Genomic DNA, 17,491 nt, shown 5'->3' on the forward strand with positions numbered 1-17,491 from the left:
ACAGGTAGGATTAAGTCTTTTAGGCTTAAAAGATTTCAGGTGTTTTCTTTTATTAGGAGAAATATACTGTATAAACTATGATTTTGAATCAAAATTACCAAAAGAAAACAAAAGCGCTCAGCAAAACTTTTGAAGGAATTTTTTTAACAATTATGTAATTAAAGTTGGAGATATCAGCAGAAATTAACCAAAGCAGCAGGCACCAAATGAGCGAGGAGCAGGTTTTTGTGACGTTATCCTCCGCGGACGGAATTCCCTCTCTGAAAATCTGGTGGGGCGATAATATAAAGGCCGAACCGCGACCTGCTCGTCACATTTAAGTTCCCAGCGCCTACCAACTTGGTGGACTGGACCTTCTCTTGCCCACGAAAAGAAAGAGAAACACACACACACAATGAACGTTGAAGAGTTCAGGGAGAATGGCAAAGCCATGATCGACTACATCTGTGAGTACGCCTCGGGCATCGGAGAACGAAGGGTCACTCCGGCCATCGAGCCAGGGTACCTGCGCCCCCTGCTGCCGGACGCTGCTCCCCAAAAGCCGGAGAAGTGGTGCGATATTATGGCCGACATCGAGACCAAGATCATGCCCGGAGTGACCCACTGGCAGCACCCCAGGTTCCATGCCTACTTCCCGTCGGGCAACTCTTTCCCTTCGATCCTCGGGGACATGTTGAGCGACGCCATCGGCTGCATTGGCTTTTCTTGGGCTGCAAGTCCATCTTGCGCCGAGCTGGAGACAATCGTGCTGGACTGGCTCGGACAGGCCATTGGGCTGCCTGAAGAGTTTTTGTCTAAAACGCCGGGAGGAAAGGGCGGCGGAGTCATCCAGGTAATTATTTTATATATTTTTCAATATTTAAAAAATTCGCACCTCTTTGATATTATTTAATTTATAAAATTATAAAAAATATTTTGCTCATTTTTTATTATTTTTATATTTTTTTATTTAACAAGGAAGAAAACTGCATGTAAAATTTATCAAATCTGATAAAATATTTTTTTCTGTTTGCAGTCTTGCGCAAGCGAGTGTATCCTGGTCAGTATGTTGGCCGCAAGGGCCCAAGCCCTGAATAAGCTGAAGGAGGAGCACCCCGGCGTCGAAGAGGGTGAACTGCTGAGCCAACTTGTGGCCTATTGTTCCAAAGAGGCGCACTCGTGCGTCGAGAAGGCGGCCAAAATTTGCCTGGTGAAACTTCGCATCCTCGAGCCGGACTCGTCTTGCAGCCTCCGCGGCGCCACCGTGGCCGCCGCCATCGAGGAGGACCGCGACGAGGGCCTGATGCCCTTCTTCGTGTCGACCACCCTGGGCACCACCTCGTGCTGCTCCTTCGACAACATCAGCGAGATCGGCCCGATTTGCGCCGACCTGGACATCTGGATGCACGTGGACGGCGCGTACGCCGGAAACGCTTTCATCTGCGAAGAGTTCAGGCCTCTGATGAAGGGCATCGAGCTCGCCTCGTCCTTCAACACCAACCCCAACAAGTGGCTGCTGACCAACTTTGACTGCTCCACCATGTGGGTGCGCGACCAGTTCAAACTGACGCAGGCGCTGGTCGTCGACCCCCTGTACCTGCAGCACAGCTACAGCGCCCAGACCATCGACTACCGCCACTGGGGCATCCCCTTGAGCCGCCGCTTCCGCGCCCTCAAATTGTGGTTCGTCATCCGCTCCTATGGCATTGAAGGCCTGCAGAGGTACATCAGGAACCACTGCAGACTCGCAAAGCGCTTCGAGCAGAGTGTGCTCTCAGACAACCGATTTGAGGTTCTCAATGACGTCAAGGTAATAATTTCGAGATGATCTCATTTGAGAAAGTGTGCTAATTGATGGCTCATTTGTTTTCAGATGGGACTGGTTTGTTTCCGGCTGCGTGGAGACGACAAGCTCACGCAAGATCTGCTCGCCAAAATCAACATCTCCGGCCAATTGCACATGATTCCCGCTCGCGTCAACGAAAAGTACATCATCCGTTTCTGCGTGACCGCCGAGCACGCTTCCGAAAATGACATAGGTACGCAATTTTGGAATTTTTTTTTTTTAAATTTGTAACTAATTTTTGTTAATTTTTTCTTTAAAGACTTTGCGTGGAAGGTGGTGAAAGAGATGGCGTCCGAAGTCACAAAGATCCCAGAAGACAGCAAGCGCAGACAGGCTCGCCTCTCCAAGAGATTCAGCTTCACCCGAAGCGTTTCCCGAGATCTGTTCCAGCGGTCGCAATCGCGAACCAGCCTTTCCGACGGTGTTTCGCCTCTCATTGTGCTCGACGAAAACAACACGGAAGTTAAGGATGACGTTTTCACTTTCGCACCCATGAAAGATCAACTCGCAGAGGAGATCAAAGCTGTTTAAGATTCCCGTGGAATTTCCAAATTTTAACTTAATGTTTAAGACGCTCTGTGATAAATTACTAACGCCCTGTAACTTATTGAAATAAATCGTGATGATGTATTTATTAATTTAAATGATTTATTCTTTATCAAAATCTAACATATCAACAAGGCTGTAACGTTTTAATAATGGGGGCTTTTATACTATTTTTTACAAACTCCCTTTTCCTTTGAATAAATACAAATAGCTCTCTTCCCTTTGACAGAATTTGGCATTGGCAATCATCAGACCATAAATTAAAGGGGTCAAATTCACAAAAATATTATTCATCATATTTGCAAAGGTTTTTCCGCACTGTGAGAAAAAACCAAGTAGGGAAGGAGCAATGGTACTCGCCTGACTTACTGGACGTAGATGCCAAGCTGAGCCGAAGTCTGAATCAGGACCTTGATACTGGGCATAAATGTCGAAATCTGTGAAAAGTCGGGCCCTGAAATCAATTGTGTATGAAGATGCAAGCCATTTTGGTAGTCGCCAGCTTGGATGTAGCGAATCAGTTCGTGGAACGACGCCAGCAAGTTTTCCGAAAGCTAAAAAAACAATAATAATGAGCTTCTGTGATTTCAAGTTGAATTCAAGTAATGCTTGTTCGTACCTTGTGTTCCCTGAGGCAATCAAAGAAAATCTCTAGTTTTCTTCCAACGTCTTCAAGTTTTCGCCGCATTTGAGGATTGGCAGCCACATGGACGCACTGGTCCTTCAAAGAAGTCAACACGTTAGCAATCACTATGTGCTCAGCCGGGATTTCAGCCTTGGGCTTCGGAGGTTCGCAAATTGTGGCTCTCTCGATCGGCGCCTGTTGCATCGGCGCTGCCGGCTGAACATATTGCTGATTTTGAATCGGCTGCTGTTGCGGCATTGTGGGCTGATAATAGCCACCTTGGTACCCCTGAAAATAATTGAAATTTTTCATATAAATAATAATTTAAAAAAAAGCAACTATGCATATGTGAGAGTGACTGATAACTACATACCATGTTAACTGGCTCTGGTTCAGCAGGAGCAACTCCAAACAAAGGATGGGTAATAGGGGCAAGGACATTGATATCAGGCTTTTTCTGTAAATGGCAAATAATAGCACCAATAACTTATGAATGAAGAAAAAAAATTAAATTATTTACAGGCAACTGAGGCAACAGAATATTTAAATGCAAAACTTGGATGAAGAGCAAGTTTATACCTGATTAGATTTGCTGACGGGAGGCGGATCGTTCCAGCCAGGAGGTGCAAGTTGACTCTCCATAAGTTTTGGTGGAGCCCTTGGTGGCGTATTGACAACACCTTGTGGTTCTAATAGAAAAATTAAGATTATTTGAAAACTCAAATTTATATTCAAGTTTCGAACCATTGTATGTTGCATATGGAGAACTATTGAAAGAACCAGTCCCAGGTGCTGTGTTGTAGGCAGCATTTGAAGATGGAGAAAATACGCTGGGCTGCTGAGGCGCCTGATAAGTTGTATTATCAACGTAGGGACTAGGAGTGTAGGAGTTTGACGAGTACGGACTCGACTGTCCAAATTGATTGTTTCCATAAGACTGGCCATAAGGACTGCCACTCTGAACAGATGGATCAGCAACGTACTTGCGACCTACAAAATAATTAATTTAAAATAATTCAATCCGAGAATAAATTATTTTCTTTTCACACCAGAGACGGCACTGAGCCCGGCAGGCTTTCCTCCAGTTGGTGGCGGAGGCGGCGCTGCAGCGGCGGGCACTGGTGCTGGTTGGAAAGGAGTTTGGTATGATGTGGGGGCTGGTGAAGGGGCAGGAGGGTATGCAGCTGGAGTGTGATGTGCAGCAGGTGCTGGTTGGAAGATGGATGGGCTAGGCTGGTATCCAGCAGAGCCTGTTTGAGGGTAAGTCGGAACAGTCGGTTCGTAGCCACTCGATTGGCTGACAGTTCGCGATCTTGGCCACTTAAAATTTCAATTAGTTAACAAATTACTTAAGTAGTATTTTATATTTACGGGAGCAGTGGGCAATTGTGGGCCACTGGTCCTCCTGAAAATCTGCTGTTGTTGCTGCTGTTGATGCACAGCCCTCGGCTGACTTTTCATTCCCAATCCAGTTTGCAGTCGATCTTTAAGCTCCAAGGCGGATTCCTACGGAGACAGTTTTTAATTTTAACTTAGATTAAAATTAACCTTTCTTACATCCTGAGCAGATTCAAGGCATGATAGGGCTGAGGTTAGAGCACCTTGGGAGGCAAGGAGAAAAGCATACTTTGACAGAAAATTTGCCAGAGCTCCTGTAGTCGGGATGGCCCTTCCTGCACTGGTCGAGGCTGCAAGTTGCAACAAAAGAGCTCCCTGCACCATTTCCTACAAGTAAAATGAATTCAATGCAGGATATAAATTAAATTATATCTTGTTGTTCAAACCTGCAGTTGAAGATTACTGCTTGGAGTGAAGCTCGTTTCCCACGTAGACACAAGTTTGTTGACATTTCCGGAACACAAATAGCAAACTTGAGCGAATACCTTCAATTCTGCATCATTCTCTAACCTTTCGCCAAGTTGCTCTGAAATTAAATTTATAACAATCATACTAAAAGGACAATTTAAATTTATTACGACATAATGAGAAAAACTCCTCTCCATTTGTATGAGTAATAATGCCAGCTAAAAGTTGGGCCCATGACGACAACGAGCAGGTTGAAATTATGGTCTGCCAGTTGTGGCTCACAACGGCATTGATCAAATGTGACAGCCAGCCTTTTGATTGCTATTCGAATAATTAATAACGAGAAATACACTCAAAATTTGAAAATCCTTACCTTGAAGTATCGCTGCTGCGTCTGAGCTAATAACTTTGGACCACCAGTCATGGCCAAAAGAAGAGCATCAGCCATTCTGTTTTGCTTCAAACACAACTCCACAGCTGCCTCAACTCGGCCAATCAAGAGGGCTTGTCCAATCTGACCCTCGGGGTCTAGAAATTTCATTATTTTAAAAATCTTTACGCAGCGTAAATAAACTGCAAATACCTTGGGAATTTGGAATGCTGAATTTTTCAGTTGGGAAGTCTCCAAAAGAATGCTGAAAAAAATTAAATAAATAAATGGCTTGCATATATGTAAGATGGATACTAACATTTTGGTCATATCCTTCAGTCTGAAGGTCACCCTAGAATGGAATTTATTATTTCATTTTATACAATATATTGTTTCAAAGTTCAAAATACATTTGCTGTGAGTTGAGAAATGTCATTTGCAAGGTTGTTGACGTCGTCTCCTATGGTGGCATCAATGATGCCATTGACTTGCTCCAGGGGATAGCCAAGAAGGGCCAGGGTGGCCGACTGAGGGTGAGGCTCAAACTGTGCTCCAAGGTATTTCCAAAGAGTGCCCAGGTGAGGGGAAGATGGTGACTGCGATTGCTCAAGGCAAAATTCTCTGTACTGGCCTTGATTTAAGACATCGTCGAGCTTTGAGGCCCTGTTAAGCAACTCAGGCTCCGATACGAGTTGGCTAATGATGATCTTATTAGGCTCGGCAGTGGAAAACTGCACTAGACGACCACCAAACTACAAAATTTAATTAGTTATAAATTTAAAAATCAAGTTAAAAAAACATACCGAAAATGTCGATCCTGCTGGTTTTCTGAGCCACTTCGGAGCTTTTCGCAAATCAACATGAGCATGGGCTACTGGTTGCGCTACTATAGCGGGAGCAATACTTTCCATTCCAGGGAATGAGTCAGCAATCTTATAATAACGATTGTGACAATAAATTTAAAAAGAAATGCATTTCCTAATTTACCTTGCTGGTTGTTGGTTCAGTCGACTGCTGTCCTCCTGTCAAAGAGTAAATTGAAACATGACCATCGAAGCTGGAGCAAGAAATCAGAGACGGATTTCTTGGACACCATGCTACATCAAAAAGCCACTGGTGCGGAGTTTGAATCTCACAAATGAGCTCGTTGCCCTAGTCAATATAACAAAATGCTTTTGAAGAAAAATAAAACTGAATTTTCGTCTTACAGGAGTTGGCTCATTAGGATTCCAGCATAAAATCTTATTGTCTCGGCCACAGCTGAGGAGAAGATCTGGGTCTTTGGCACACCATGAGATGCAAGTGACAGCTCTCGTGTGTCCAGCCATAGTTTTGAGAGGAGACGTTGCAAAACGCAAGTCCCAGAGCTGAACAACTGGAGCCATATCATCCTCCGAGGAGAGACACAGCTGTGTGGCAACGTCTGGATGCCAGGCCACAACATTCCAACGAACCTATAAATAATATTAGATTCCAGGACAATCTTTTAATTTATAAATTACATGTGACGTGGAATCAGCCAGTTTGATAATGGGCTCATTTTTTCTCAGGTCCCACACGACGCATCGAGATGCAAAAGTGGAAGCCAAAATGTGTTGCACTGCAAAGGTCAAAGTTAACTTTAAATGAACAATATTTGCTTTCAAACAAACCTTGTCTATTCCACGAAAGCCAGCTGACTGCGTCCGGAGGAACAACTTTGGCCCCAGGGGTCATTGGACTGCTCATCTGATCAAGGTCCCAAATGAAAATTTCTGAATCGCCAGCACCAGAAGCTAATAAATTTTGCTAAAAAATCAATGCAAGTTTTAGATGGATAAAATTTTTAAAATTTTTTGTTGTGTTTGTACCTGAAATGGATTAACATCCAAAGCTTTGACAGCACCGCTGTGTCCATCCTTCCTGGCCTTCAGAGCGTTCTGACCACTGAGCAACCCTTGAGGACTGTACAATTCAATGATGCCACTGTCACAACCACCAATCAAAAGGTCCCGGCTCCAGAATAATTTGTGAAATCTGTTGAGATTGGAAAATTTCAGTAAATTCTATGAGGACTTTTTGAAGCAAAACCTTTGCTCGGTTGTTGTGCCGCCCACTCGCTCCATGTCCGTGCCAGGTTCGCTCAAATTCAGGGCAAAAAGTTCAAGGGCGGCGGTGGTACTGAAGGTGGCATCGAGCTGTTGGGCCGCTGTTCCTCCGGCCAGCAGGATGGGGTGTTGGTCTGGCGGCGACCAGGCCACATTCACGGTCCTCTCGACCTCTTTCACCCTCATTTCAGCACTGAAAATAAGAATTAAAATTCAACGCCAAATTAAAATGATCAATTTGACAGATCGCATTATAAAAATAGCCGACACATATCCATACACGTCAGCTGTGCATATTATTATTAAATATTAAATTTAAAAAAAATACAGAACGTTGCAAAAATTTTGGCTGAAGCGAATGTAATAACTAAAGGAAATGAATATCAACCTCAAATATTCCACTTAGGTGTTGATATACGAGCTTCTTGCGGTACGGGATGTAAAAAATCACAAGTTCCAACGTGGCTGCGCGGCGGACAAAAGCTCGGCTCACTCTCGGCTCATCGGCTGATTTCAGTGTTGTTGAAGGTCCAAGGGGGGAGGTGCAAATACGGGCTCAAAAATTTTATTTTCACGACTTTTCTTCTGCACATGCGCAGTATCAGTCGCACTCGGAACTAACAACAAACAAGAGTTGAGGCGGTCGCGAGCAAAATAAACTTGTTTTAAAAGAGAAGTTCACAAAATTACCAGATTAAGAGGACTGTAACATCAACATAAAAAGGGAATGAATTGATTTTCCCGAAACCGAGCTACCGAATCTAGCCAATTTTATATAAACTACGATTTAAATTGCGTCTCCTACCTAGATCACCAAAAAATGTTTTACCACGTCAGTATTACATTATATTTTTTCCTGTTAGTTTAAAAATTCAGCTGAACTTAACATCGTTTGTTTGTCAGATTTCCCTGGAGCATGAAATTCTTCTTCACCCAAAATATTTTGGACCACAGCTTAGCGAAACGGTCAGGCAAAAATTGTACACTGAAATTGAAGGAACGTGTACCGGCAAGTACGTTGATAGGATTTCTGAAAATTAAGCATATATTAATCATATTTAAAATTACAGGTATGGATTTGTAATTGCCGTGACCACAATCGATCACGTAGGAGCTGGACTCATCCAGCCAGGCCAAGGCTTTGTACTTTACCCAGTCAAGTTTCGCGCTATCGTGTTCAGACCGTTTAAGGGTCAAGTTCTTGATGCTGTTGTCACTCAAGTGAACAAGGTAATATTTTATAAAGTATTGCCTAGAATATAAAACCTAGAATTTGTCTTTAAAATTTAATAATTTTTACAGGTTGGCATCTTTGCAGACATAGGCCCTCTCTCTTGCTTTATCTCTCATCACGTAAAGATTTAATAAAAATTACTTTGCAAAATACTATTCAAAATCAAATTTATTTTCAGTCAATTCCTGCAGACATGGAATTTTGTCCCAATGTTCAGCCTCCCTGCTATAAATCTAAAGACGAGGTAATTTGTTCTAATTATAATCCTAATTTAATTTGCCTGTTTAACAAAATTGTTAAATTTTAGGATATTGTGATCCACGCTGATGACGAGATTCGTCTGAAAATTGTAGGAACTCGAGTAGATGCAACAGGAATTTTTGCAATTGGAACATTGATGGATGACTACCTTGGGCTCGTTTGCAGCTAAATTTGGCATTATTTTATTTTGACACAACAACGCCCTTTCAACAGATAAATAGATGTATTAATTTTTAATCTATAAACTTCATTCAAATGAATGAGTTTTAAATAAATAAAAAAATCGCAATTTTTAAATTATATATGATGATAATATATTCAAATGTATTATTATATTGTGACCTTTTGTCACCAAACTTATTAAAATCTCTTACTATTTTGAGTTAAAAAAAAAACTAGATAATATTATTTTTATTTATATTATTGATTTTATGCAATTCAACATAACAATCAACTAAACAAAATCACAACCTGGCTGGTTCTTGGCGCAAGAGTGGTGCATTATGCAATTTGAGTTTTGAGCGACTGACACCAGATGTCTCTTCAGCTGTTTGTTGACATTTATGCCGGTTTTATTTATTTTTTAGCTGCAGCTGCAGACTCGGATCTGGGAAAATTTTTACGAAATTGTTTAATTGCTCTTTGCTGTGTCTTTATTTAATTACGCAATTTATATTTCAATTTCATACAAAATTGAGACATCAATAATTTAAGGTATGGTGTGAATTTATGTATTTAGAAATAATTAGGAGTGTGTCATTGGTTTTGATAAACTTTACGATTATAATTTTTAGACAATGGCAGATGAAAAAAACATCGAAGAGCGATTATTCAAATTGCAAGATTCTGTAGTTGTTCCCGACCCAATCGTGGATTACTCGCGTTACAATTCAGCAAATACTCCAATTGTAATCGACAATGGTAATTTTTATAGATTTTCCGACGAAGTATTAATTCAGTTCCATTCCAAATACATAATTTATTACATATATTTAAAATATGCAGGCAGCTATCAATGCCGTGTTGGTTGGGCCGCCGAATCCAGTCCAGAGCCAGCCATGATCTTCAAGAATCTTATTGCAAAGCCACGAAAAGAGAGAGGCAAAAAGGTACAAAAAAATCGCTGTGCGCTAACTTTGTATATACAAGCTCAAGCACGCGAGTGCACAGTTTCACACAGAAAATACTCATTTATTTTGAAATAATATTTAACTTTATTTATCAATAAATAACTCCTTGGGATCTTTGCAGGAAGGAGAGCTACAAGTTGGAAATAGTATCACGAACATAGAAGCAGTTCGATTTCAGCTAAGAACACAGTTTGACAGGGATGTTGTCACACACCTTGAAGCCCAGGAACAGGTTTACAATAAAATTTTAATTACAAACATATCACAGTTTATTTATTAATTTATCTATTTTTTTTCTTTAAACATATTTTAATAAACTTAGTAAATAACCCACTGTATTTTGTGTCTTAATTGCAGGTGTTCGATCATATTTTCAGCAATCTCGGCATTGACACAGAGGGTTGTGTTAACCACCCAATCATCTTAACAGAGAGCTTCTTGAACCCAAACTACTCCAGAAACTGTATTTTATTGATATAGTGGAGGTTTGAATTGTGAAAAATAATTTAATATTTGCTTAGTGATGTCCGAGCTCCTCTTTGAGTGTTACGGAACTCCGAGTGTGGTGTACGGCGTCGACGGCCTCTTCAGTTGGATTAATGACACGCCCCAGGTGGCTTCCAAAGACTCGCTGGTTCTGCGTCTTGGCCAGCACTGCACACACGTCATTCCTATTTTGAATGGTTCTGTGGTGTCAGAGCACGCCAGGAGAATCAACGTCGGAGGCATTCACATCACTGGCTTCTTCCACAGGCTCATGCAACTCAAGAACCCTTTATTGGCACCAGCCATAAGTTTGAGCAGGGCCGAGGTAGAAATTGGAAGAATTGTCTCTTAAATTGTGGTAAATAATTTGGTTATTATATATTTCAGGAGCTCTTATTTCAACACTGCCGTGTGTCTAATGATTTTTTCTCTGAACTTTTGCAATGGGAATCAATTGAATACCAGAAGAAAAATATGGTGGTGGTGCAGTTGCCGTTCACAGCCGCACCAACCCCGTCAACTTCTTCATTGTTAAGTCTTGAGCAGCAGCAACAGAGGCGAAGGGAACTTGCCAAACGTCTTGGTGAAATCAACGCCAAGAAGCGAGAAGAGAGGGTGAACACGCTGCTTTTATTTTAAAACCTGTTAAATGATTATTTTTCCAGTTGGCAGAGGACGAGGAGAGTTTGAGCCGCATGTTGAGTGTTCAAGAAATGATGGACGATGGAGATGACGATGACATTCAACAAGCATTGGAAGAGTTTGACGTGAGCAACCGCCAAGAATTTAACAAGGCGATTAGCAATTTGAAAGCTCGCATCAGAAAAACCAAGAGCAAAATTCTGGCAGCGTTGAACGCGTCTTTGGATGAAACTCCAGAAATTGCCACCACAAAGAACGAAGTAATTTAAAAGGAAAAATTTGTTTTCATATATAAAATAATTTCCTTTTAAAGGTAAAAATTTCCAAATTATTGCAAGAGTTGCCAATGCCAAATGACGAGCAAGATATGGAGAAGTGGATTTCCGAGTTGAAGCAGAAAAGACAAACCCTTTTGGAGAAGAGAAATGCTCGTAAACAAAAGAAGCAGGACATGGCTAAGAGGAGAACTGCAGCGGCGCAAGAAAGGATGCGGATAATAAGTCAGCTTGCCAAAAAGGACAAACGAGAGGACACGTTTGGCATGAAGGACGAAGATTGGGATGTCTACAAAGCCATTCAAAAGGTATCTCTGAAATTGTAGAGAATAAAGTTAAATATAAAAAAGTTGATATAGGATGGAGGCGATTCCGATAGTGAAGAGGAGAGCGAGCGTCTAGCTGAACTGGAAGAAATTCTTGGCCGATACGCACCAGAGGTGAATAAGGCACAGGAACAGAAGTTGATGCCGCTGTTCACCTGCATACCTGAGAAATACCAGTTTGCCCTTGGAACTGAATTGATTAGAGTTCCAGAGCTACTATTTCAGCCTTCGATGATTGGGCATGAGCAAGGAGGATTGTCCGAGACCATCGAGTATGTGCTCAAGAAATTTGATGCTGATGAACAGCATAGACTGGTGCAGGATATCTACATCACAGGTAATATTAAATTAAAGTTCCAACCAAGAATTTTAAACTTCAATTGCATGTGAAGGTGGTTCGTCCAGATTTCCTGGTTTACTTTCAAGATTGAATCAAGAAGTCATGGAAATGCGACCCTTCCAGTCTTCCTTCAACATCAGACAATCTAGTTGCCCGTCGCTCAGTGCCTGGTATGGAGCAAGGCAGTTGGGTTTAGATAGAGACTGGTTAATGAACTCGAGTATTACTAAAAACATGTACGACGAAATGGGAGGAGAATACCTTGCGTCCCACATTGCGTCGAATCCAAGTTGGCACAATGTGCCGATGCAAGTGGACAGCCAGCCGGGTGTTGTGGAGCAAATGAATTAAATCACTTATTTCAGTATAAATGTATGGATTTTATTTACGGTGCATCAATCAGGAATAATTCTTAATTTTTAATGAATATCGTAATCCATCCTATAATGTAGTCGCAAAATTAAGGCAGTATGTTTGAATCTAGAATTGCAGCAGTGGGTGAAAAATTGAGGAGCAAACTGAAATAATGTCATTTTAATGCCTCAAGAGAGGCTTTGACGGTGATGTTATGAGACAGACTGCAATGGAAATAATAATAACTAAAATTCAAGCAATTTCAAAATGGATCTCTGAGAAAAGGAACTAATTAAAATTGCAAGACGAGTGTTAAAACCAATCAGAAAGTTAATGAAGATAAGCAGCAAATTTATATAATACTGGTTGCACTGCTATTATTCAGTCAGCATTCTAATTAAATTTTGTGATAACTAGCAACTAATCAGCAGTCGTAAAATTCAGTTCTGGGTTGGTAAAAGCAAGCAAGGCATTCTTCCTCAGTCCGCCTCAGTCTTTCTACTGGCCTGCCAAGGTCGCATCGATCTGCACAATCCACGGAATGGTCAGCTTAATCTTGCGTCGGTAACCGGTCTCAGTTGCAACAGGGTTGCGCTCCAGATAGATTGTTTTGAGTTTCTTGTTGCTTGTGAGAACCTCCACGTTGGTCCATTTGTCCACCGAGTTGTCGTTCAACTGGAAATAAAGTTTAAAATACGTTCGGAAGCCTAGTTGGACACAAATACCCATAGCTCCTCCAGATTGCTCAGGTGAGAGATATTTTTGATCTCCTTGATTTTGTTCTGAGCCAAGTCCAGAGTGGAGAGCTCAGCGTTTTTGTCCAGATTCTGGATTTCCTCGATGCCGTTTTCAGAAATGTACAACTGATTCAAATTGGTCAGCTGATCAAGGTTCTCAATAACTGTCAAACGGTTGTGCTGCAGACTGAGCAAATCGAGGCTTGTTAGGCAGCCAAGGTTTTCAATCTTGGCAATTTTGTTTTTGCCAAGGTACAGGCTTTTCAAGCTACTGAGGCCATCAAGGTTCTCAATCACCTATTAGATAAAAAAAAAATAGCTTTGAGAATGTATTAAACTGTACAAGATAACAACATTTACCCTGATTTTGTTGTCTCCAAGTTCAAGACAAGCAAGCTTCTTCAAGTGAGAAAGGTTTTCAATTTTCTGGATCTTGTTTGAACTGAGGTAGAGCTTCTCCAAATTCACAAGAGCGTCAAGATTCTTTATTTCTCGGATCCTGTTGAACGACAGGTCAAGAATCCTGAGAATGATAAATTTTAGATAAATTTCAGGCAATAATTTAAGTTAATATTAACTCACTCAAGATTCACCAATGTGTCCAAGTTCTCAATGACCATGATTTGGTTGTCGTATAGCTCCAGCTCACGAAGGGTGGTTAAGTGACTCAAGTTTTCAATTTTCTTGATCAGATTCCAACGCAGATAGAGTCTCTCTAGTTGCTTCAACGGCTCCAAGTTGGTGATCTTGGCAATCCTTTGATGATTCATGTCCAGTTCCTTTGAAATAATGAATATGTGAAAATTTACTCGGCATTCATTAACAAAATATAATTTTTACTTACATCTGTGTTCTCATCAACGACAATGATCTCTCTGGGGTTTTCATCTCCACTTTCCTGCTTGTCCTCAGGCTCGCTGGCTGCACTGTCCATGCTGTCATCAGCAGCAAAAGAAGCGTGGTGGTGCTTCTTGGTGTGCGTTTCACCCTCTTGATCTTCTTTTGCGCGTTTGGAGGCATCTCCGTTTGAATGGACCGAATCTAAAACGGACATAAAAATAATCAACAGTGCGTAGAGTAATAAATGTGCATTTAAATTCCTATACTTTTACGAAATGAGCTGAAATTTTGCTATAAAAGACTGCTCTGCTAAGGGATTTACATAGCCGACATTTTGTAAACAATAAATTTGACGCTTTGTTTGATTGCGTTACAGAATTTCCCGTAAATTGGATTTATGTGGTTTCTTTAAAATTTGAATATACCTGACATCCTTTTTTCCGCCTTTGATTGCGCAGGGTTTGACTCGGTAATTGGCGAAAATTCGCAGCTCATTCAGTACACAAGCACAGGCAAGTTGCAGAAACCGGCAGAACAATCTATGAAAGCTCCGTTCCGTGTAGAAAGCAGAGAACTGAATTTGCTATTTACACAAAACTAGATGTGCACGTGAAAATAACAATTAGCAAAATAACCTCTTTAAATTTTTGCACTATTTAAAAACATAGAAATAAAATAAATTCAAATGTATACATAAAAACATAGAATTAAATTTTACTTTTAAATCCGAGTAGTTTTTTAAAGCGCTTAATTAACAGAAATATCAAATTATGGTAAAAATAATATTTCATTCATAAATAAGATTTGATGATAATAATAATAATAGATTTTAGTATATGTTTTATTACAATTAATTCTTGTCATGACTTTACAACAGCAATTGGTAAAAATATTATATTAAACATATAAATTGTGTAAATTGAATATTAGGCTCTAAAAAGTAGCATTCTTGACGCACAGATGGTGCCAACTAATTGGATGTAAAACTTCAGAGTTGATATCTCGTCATTGCTAAGACCACCTTTTTTAGCTGCGTACACACCAAAGGGCATGGCCTTCCTCCCATGTAACACAAGCATCTGCAATGATCACATATGATTATCAGTTTTATTATTAAGACAAAAAAGGTTAAAACAAAACTGACCTTCATCAAGTCTGAATAATCCACAATCCGCTCCGTGTTATCTACGTCAAATTCAACGTACTTGGACTTATCAAGCAAAGCGTGGCATCTCGCAATCGGATGCCAAGTGTACGAGACTGGGCAAAGTAGGTACGATGGACTGTACTGCCCTTTGTACCGCATCTTGGGGCAGGAGTGGATGTAAAATCCCATGTAGTAGTTAACAAGATTTTTGTTTTTGATATTCAGTTCTCTAGTCAGAGAGATTTCTCTGCAAGAGTAAAATTAAGTCTAAAGCTTGAAGTTATACTGGCCAAAGAATGTTACCGTAGGGCAGCGTAGGTGCCTAGAGTGAGAAACCGGAAGTCCGGATCGTAGTAGAAATAGACAGAGGAGACGCAACTGGGCAAAATGTCAATCACAGCAACAGCAATCAGCTTCCCGTCCAACCAGTACTGCTGATGGAATGAGCCATACTTTATACCATCTTCATTTTCCTCCGCCTTTAAAGATAAATTTTAGCCTGAGATTTAATTAATTTCAATCATCCTCACCTCCAGAGGCGAGTCGACTAGAAATCTTCTGAATTGTTTCAGAGTAACTTTTTCCGGTGGATCATCGTGAACGGAAATTTGATATTTGCAGTAAATCTCGTGGCTGTCTTTTTCTGTGGCTTCATATTCCGGGCTAGGAGGATTGGACTGGACAAGGCGAAGCTAAAACAAACCAAAAAGATTTAAACCCCGTAGCTGTTTGGAAAATTAAAAAATCACCTCCAGCTTGTGCTTGAAATGTGGAGCCGACGCAATATATTGCTCCAAAGTTTTGACCTCTTGATTGTGCTTTGACTTCACCTCCTCTGGATTGAGACCCTTGCTCTTCAGCCTCTCTACTCTTCGCTCTTTTCTGAGCAGCTTGGCTTTCTTGCAAGGTCTCAGGGAACCTGAGTCTTCTGCAATAAAATTTAAAAATAAATTTGGATTAGCAAAGAAGTAAGGAAGCTGTACTTTTATCTTCTGTGGACTTAAAACTGTTGCTTTTCACAGTTTCTGCAGATTTTTCTTGGGCATCTAGATCAAGAATTATGAAACAATTTTAAATAAAAAAATCTATAATATTAATACCATTTTCAGGCACAGCAGCTTCAACAAAAGTTATGTTAATAGGATTCACAGAACCACTACTTTGTAGTTTACTCTCAGCCTTCAGTGACAAATCAGGCAAGTCGGTGCAAGTTTCGTCAGCTAATAATTTTTGTTCTCATAAATAAAATTAAATAATTATACAAGTTTTTACTTAGAGCTGTCGAATGATTGGCAGGGGAACTTTTATCATCACTATTTTCTTCCTTCACAGTTTGTCCTTCTAGAAGATATTTGTTGAATTTTTTCAATACCTTCTTTTGCGATTTCGACAGCTGGAACTTTGACGTATCACACCTGAAGAGTAATTTTAAATCAAAAATTGAATTTTTAAATTTAGATTTATAAAAACTCACTTAATTGTATAAGCTGGGCAGCAGGTTTGGCTCATGGTGGGCTTGTAACAGTAACATCCGCTTCTACGCCACCCCCTGTCAATGAGGTCTTGATAATCCTGCACTGAAAGATTATGCGCCCACATCCCTAAAAATTTTAAAATGTAAGTTACAAAATTGTTTTTATTACTTAATTAATAGTGAACTGAATTGCAATTATTTAAGACAGAATGTATAGTTTAATTTTTCATGCGAGAACAAAAAATTGTGAAAAAAAAAATAGTAGAAAACAATGTAAACAAATTACATACCGGTGGAAATACTGCCGTGGTTTTTGCAGTAGCCACAACTCGACCCTTCCGAGTCATCCTCGTCGCCACCGAAAAACTCGACAATGCTGAAATTTCTGCTCGGCATGATATGTATTTGCGCGGACTGCTGAGCAATCGACAGTGGAATTCAAATGCAGATCCTGCGTAAATACAAGCAACATTTACAATTATTATACCAATATGTATAATAACATTGATGAATTATGAACATACATTATGTAGCTATGACGTGATGAATTCCTCCGAATGAGACAAAAGCTAATAATACGTGGTTTTCATTTTCCAACTGGCTTTTCGCAACTCTGATCAATGCGGTCTTTCGCCGAATTACACTGACTTGTGCAAAACGAACGAGAAAAATGACTTCTTTTATGGTTCTCCTTGTTTTTCTGTGTTTTCCTTTCCCTGTACTTTTGCTATTTTCACGGAAATCCCCTTATCACGACCTCGCCCACTTTTGGAGTAGGGAGTGTGTGGAGTTTCATTGAGGAGTTAAAAATGTTCACCTCAATATTTTGTATCTTTTGTGATACTAGTGCAGATAATTTAGAAAAAAAAACATTTTTTCTAATAAAAAATCAAATATTGAATTTATTGTGATTTTAAGCTCATAATATTTAATTATGCATATTTTTAAGATATGCTATTGTAACTCCTTAACTCACACTTAGTTTT

The 17,491-nt window shown here is 40.3% G+C and overlaps 6 protein-coding genes across 7 annotated transcripts; 3 read left to right on the plus strand and 3 right to left on the minus strand.

Annotated features, from left to right (window-relative positions):
• Positions 1–308: 308 nt before the first annotated feature.
• LOC132198294 (tyrosine decarboxylase-like) lies at positions 309–2,463 on the plus strand. The gene is made up of 4 exons (XM_059622246.1): positions 309–832; positions 1,016–1,789; positions 1,853–2,018; positions 2,085–2,463. Exons 1-4 carry the CDS (start codon positions 395–397, stop codon positions 2,354–2,356), a joined length of 1,650 nt encoding a protein of 549 aa, XP_059478229.1. The 5' UTR covers positions 309–394; the 3' UTR covers positions 2,357–2,463.
• Positions 2,454–7,785, minus strand: LOC132198292 (protein transport protein Sec31A). Of its 2 annotated transcripts, none has more exons than XM_059622243.1 (22): positions 7,648–7,785; positions 7,243–7,452; positions 7,023–7,188; positions 6,825–6,960; positions 6,675–6,772; positions 6,381–6,626; positions 6,160–6,324; positions 5,976–6,104; positions 5,583–5,924; positions 5,492–5,524; positions 5,386–5,437; positions 5,176–5,330; positions 4,973–5,123; positions 4,781–4,920; positions 4,554–4,721; positions 4,368–4,502; positions 4,046–4,316; positions 3,741–3,986; positions 3,576–3,685; positions 3,370–3,453; positions 2,991–3,284; positions 2,454–2,925 (listed from the first exon to the last, which is right to left on the minus strand). In XM_059622243.1, the coding sequence occupies exons 2-22, from the start codon at positions 7,443–7,445 to the stop codon at positions 2,737–2,739; spliced, it is 3,513 nt and encodes a 1,170-aa protein (XP_059478226.1). In that variant the 5' UTR covers positions 7,446–7,452; positions 7,648–7,785; the 3' UTR covers positions 2,454–2,736. The 2 variants fall into 2 exon arrangements, with proteins under 2 accessions (XP_059478226.1, XP_059478225.1); XM_059622242.1 differs by having other exon boundaries at positions 5,386–5,440.
• A 79-nt stretch (positions 7,786–7,864) lies between these two features.
• On the plus strand, positions 7,865–9,079 carry LOC132197143 (DNA-directed RNA polymerase II subunit RPB7). Its single transcript, XM_059620234.1, has 6 exons — positions 7,865–8,091; positions 8,163–8,272; positions 8,330–8,489; positions 8,562–8,612; positions 8,672–8,737; positions 8,801–9,079. Exons 1-6 carry the CDS (start codon positions 8,080–8,082, stop codon positions 8,921–8,923), a joined length of 522 nt encoding a protein of 173 aa, XP_059476217.1. The 5' UTR covers positions 7,865–8,079; the 3' UTR covers positions 8,924–9,079.
• A 240-nt stretch (positions 9,080–9,319) lies between these two features.
• Positions 9,320–12,335, plus strand: LOC132198293 (actin-related protein 5). The gene is made up of 11 exons (XM_059622245.1): positions 9,320–9,468; positions 9,549–9,675; positions 9,760–9,863; positions 10,006–10,116; positions 10,242–10,347; positions 10,406–10,695; positions 10,758–10,985; positions 11,036–11,272; positions 11,326–11,595; positions 11,647–11,950; positions 12,006–12,335. The coding sequence occupies exons 2-11, from the start codon at positions 9,552–9,554 to the stop codon at positions 12,302–12,304; spliced, it is 2,073 nt and encodes a 690-aa protein (XP_059478228.1). The 5' UTR covers positions 9,320–9,468; positions 9,549–9,551; the 3' UTR covers positions 12,305–12,335.
• On the minus strand, positions 12,316–14,470 carry LOC132198296 (protein phosphatase 1 regulatory subunit 7). The gene is made up of 6 exons (XM_059622248.1): positions 14,310–14,470; positions 13,889–14,085; positions 13,627–13,823; positions 13,405–13,567; positions 13,033–13,341; positions 12,316–12,982 (listed from the first exon to the last, which is right to left on the minus strand). The coding sequence occupies exons 1-6, from the start codon at positions 14,377–14,379 to the stop codon at positions 12,806–12,808; spliced, it is 1,113 nt and encodes a 370-aa protein (XP_059478231.1). The 5' UTR covers positions 14,380–14,470; the 3' UTR covers positions 12,316–12,805.
• Positions 14,471–14,711: 241 nt separating this feature from the next.
• LOC132198295 (arginyl-tRNA--protein transferase 1) lies at positions 14,712–17,243 on the minus strand. Its single transcript, XM_059622247.1, has 11 exons — positions 17,030–17,243; positions 16,796–16,956; positions 16,506–16,632; positions 16,304–16,446; positions 16,132–16,251; positions 16,015–16,077; positions 15,781–15,959; positions 15,562–15,723; positions 15,335–15,510; positions 15,029–15,278; positions 14,712–14,963 (listed from the first exon to the last, which is right to left on the minus strand). Exons 2-11 carry the CDS (start codon positions 16,899–16,901, stop codon positions 14,811–14,813), a joined length of 1,479 nt encoding a protein of 492 aa, XP_059478230.1. The 5' UTR covers positions 16,902–16,956; positions 17,030–17,243; the 3' UTR covers positions 14,712–14,810.
• Positions 17,244–17,491: the final 248 nt, after the last annotated feature.

This window comes from Neocloeon triangulifer, unplaced genomic scaffold (assembly GCF_031216515.1).
Source record: "Neocloeon triangulifer isolate White Clay Creek 2 clone unplaced genomic scaffold, ASM3121651v1 ptg000012l, whole genome shotgun sequence".
Lineage (NCBI taxonomy): Eukaryota > Metazoa > Arthropoda > Insecta > Ephemeroptera > Baetidae > Neocloeon > Neocloeon triangulifer.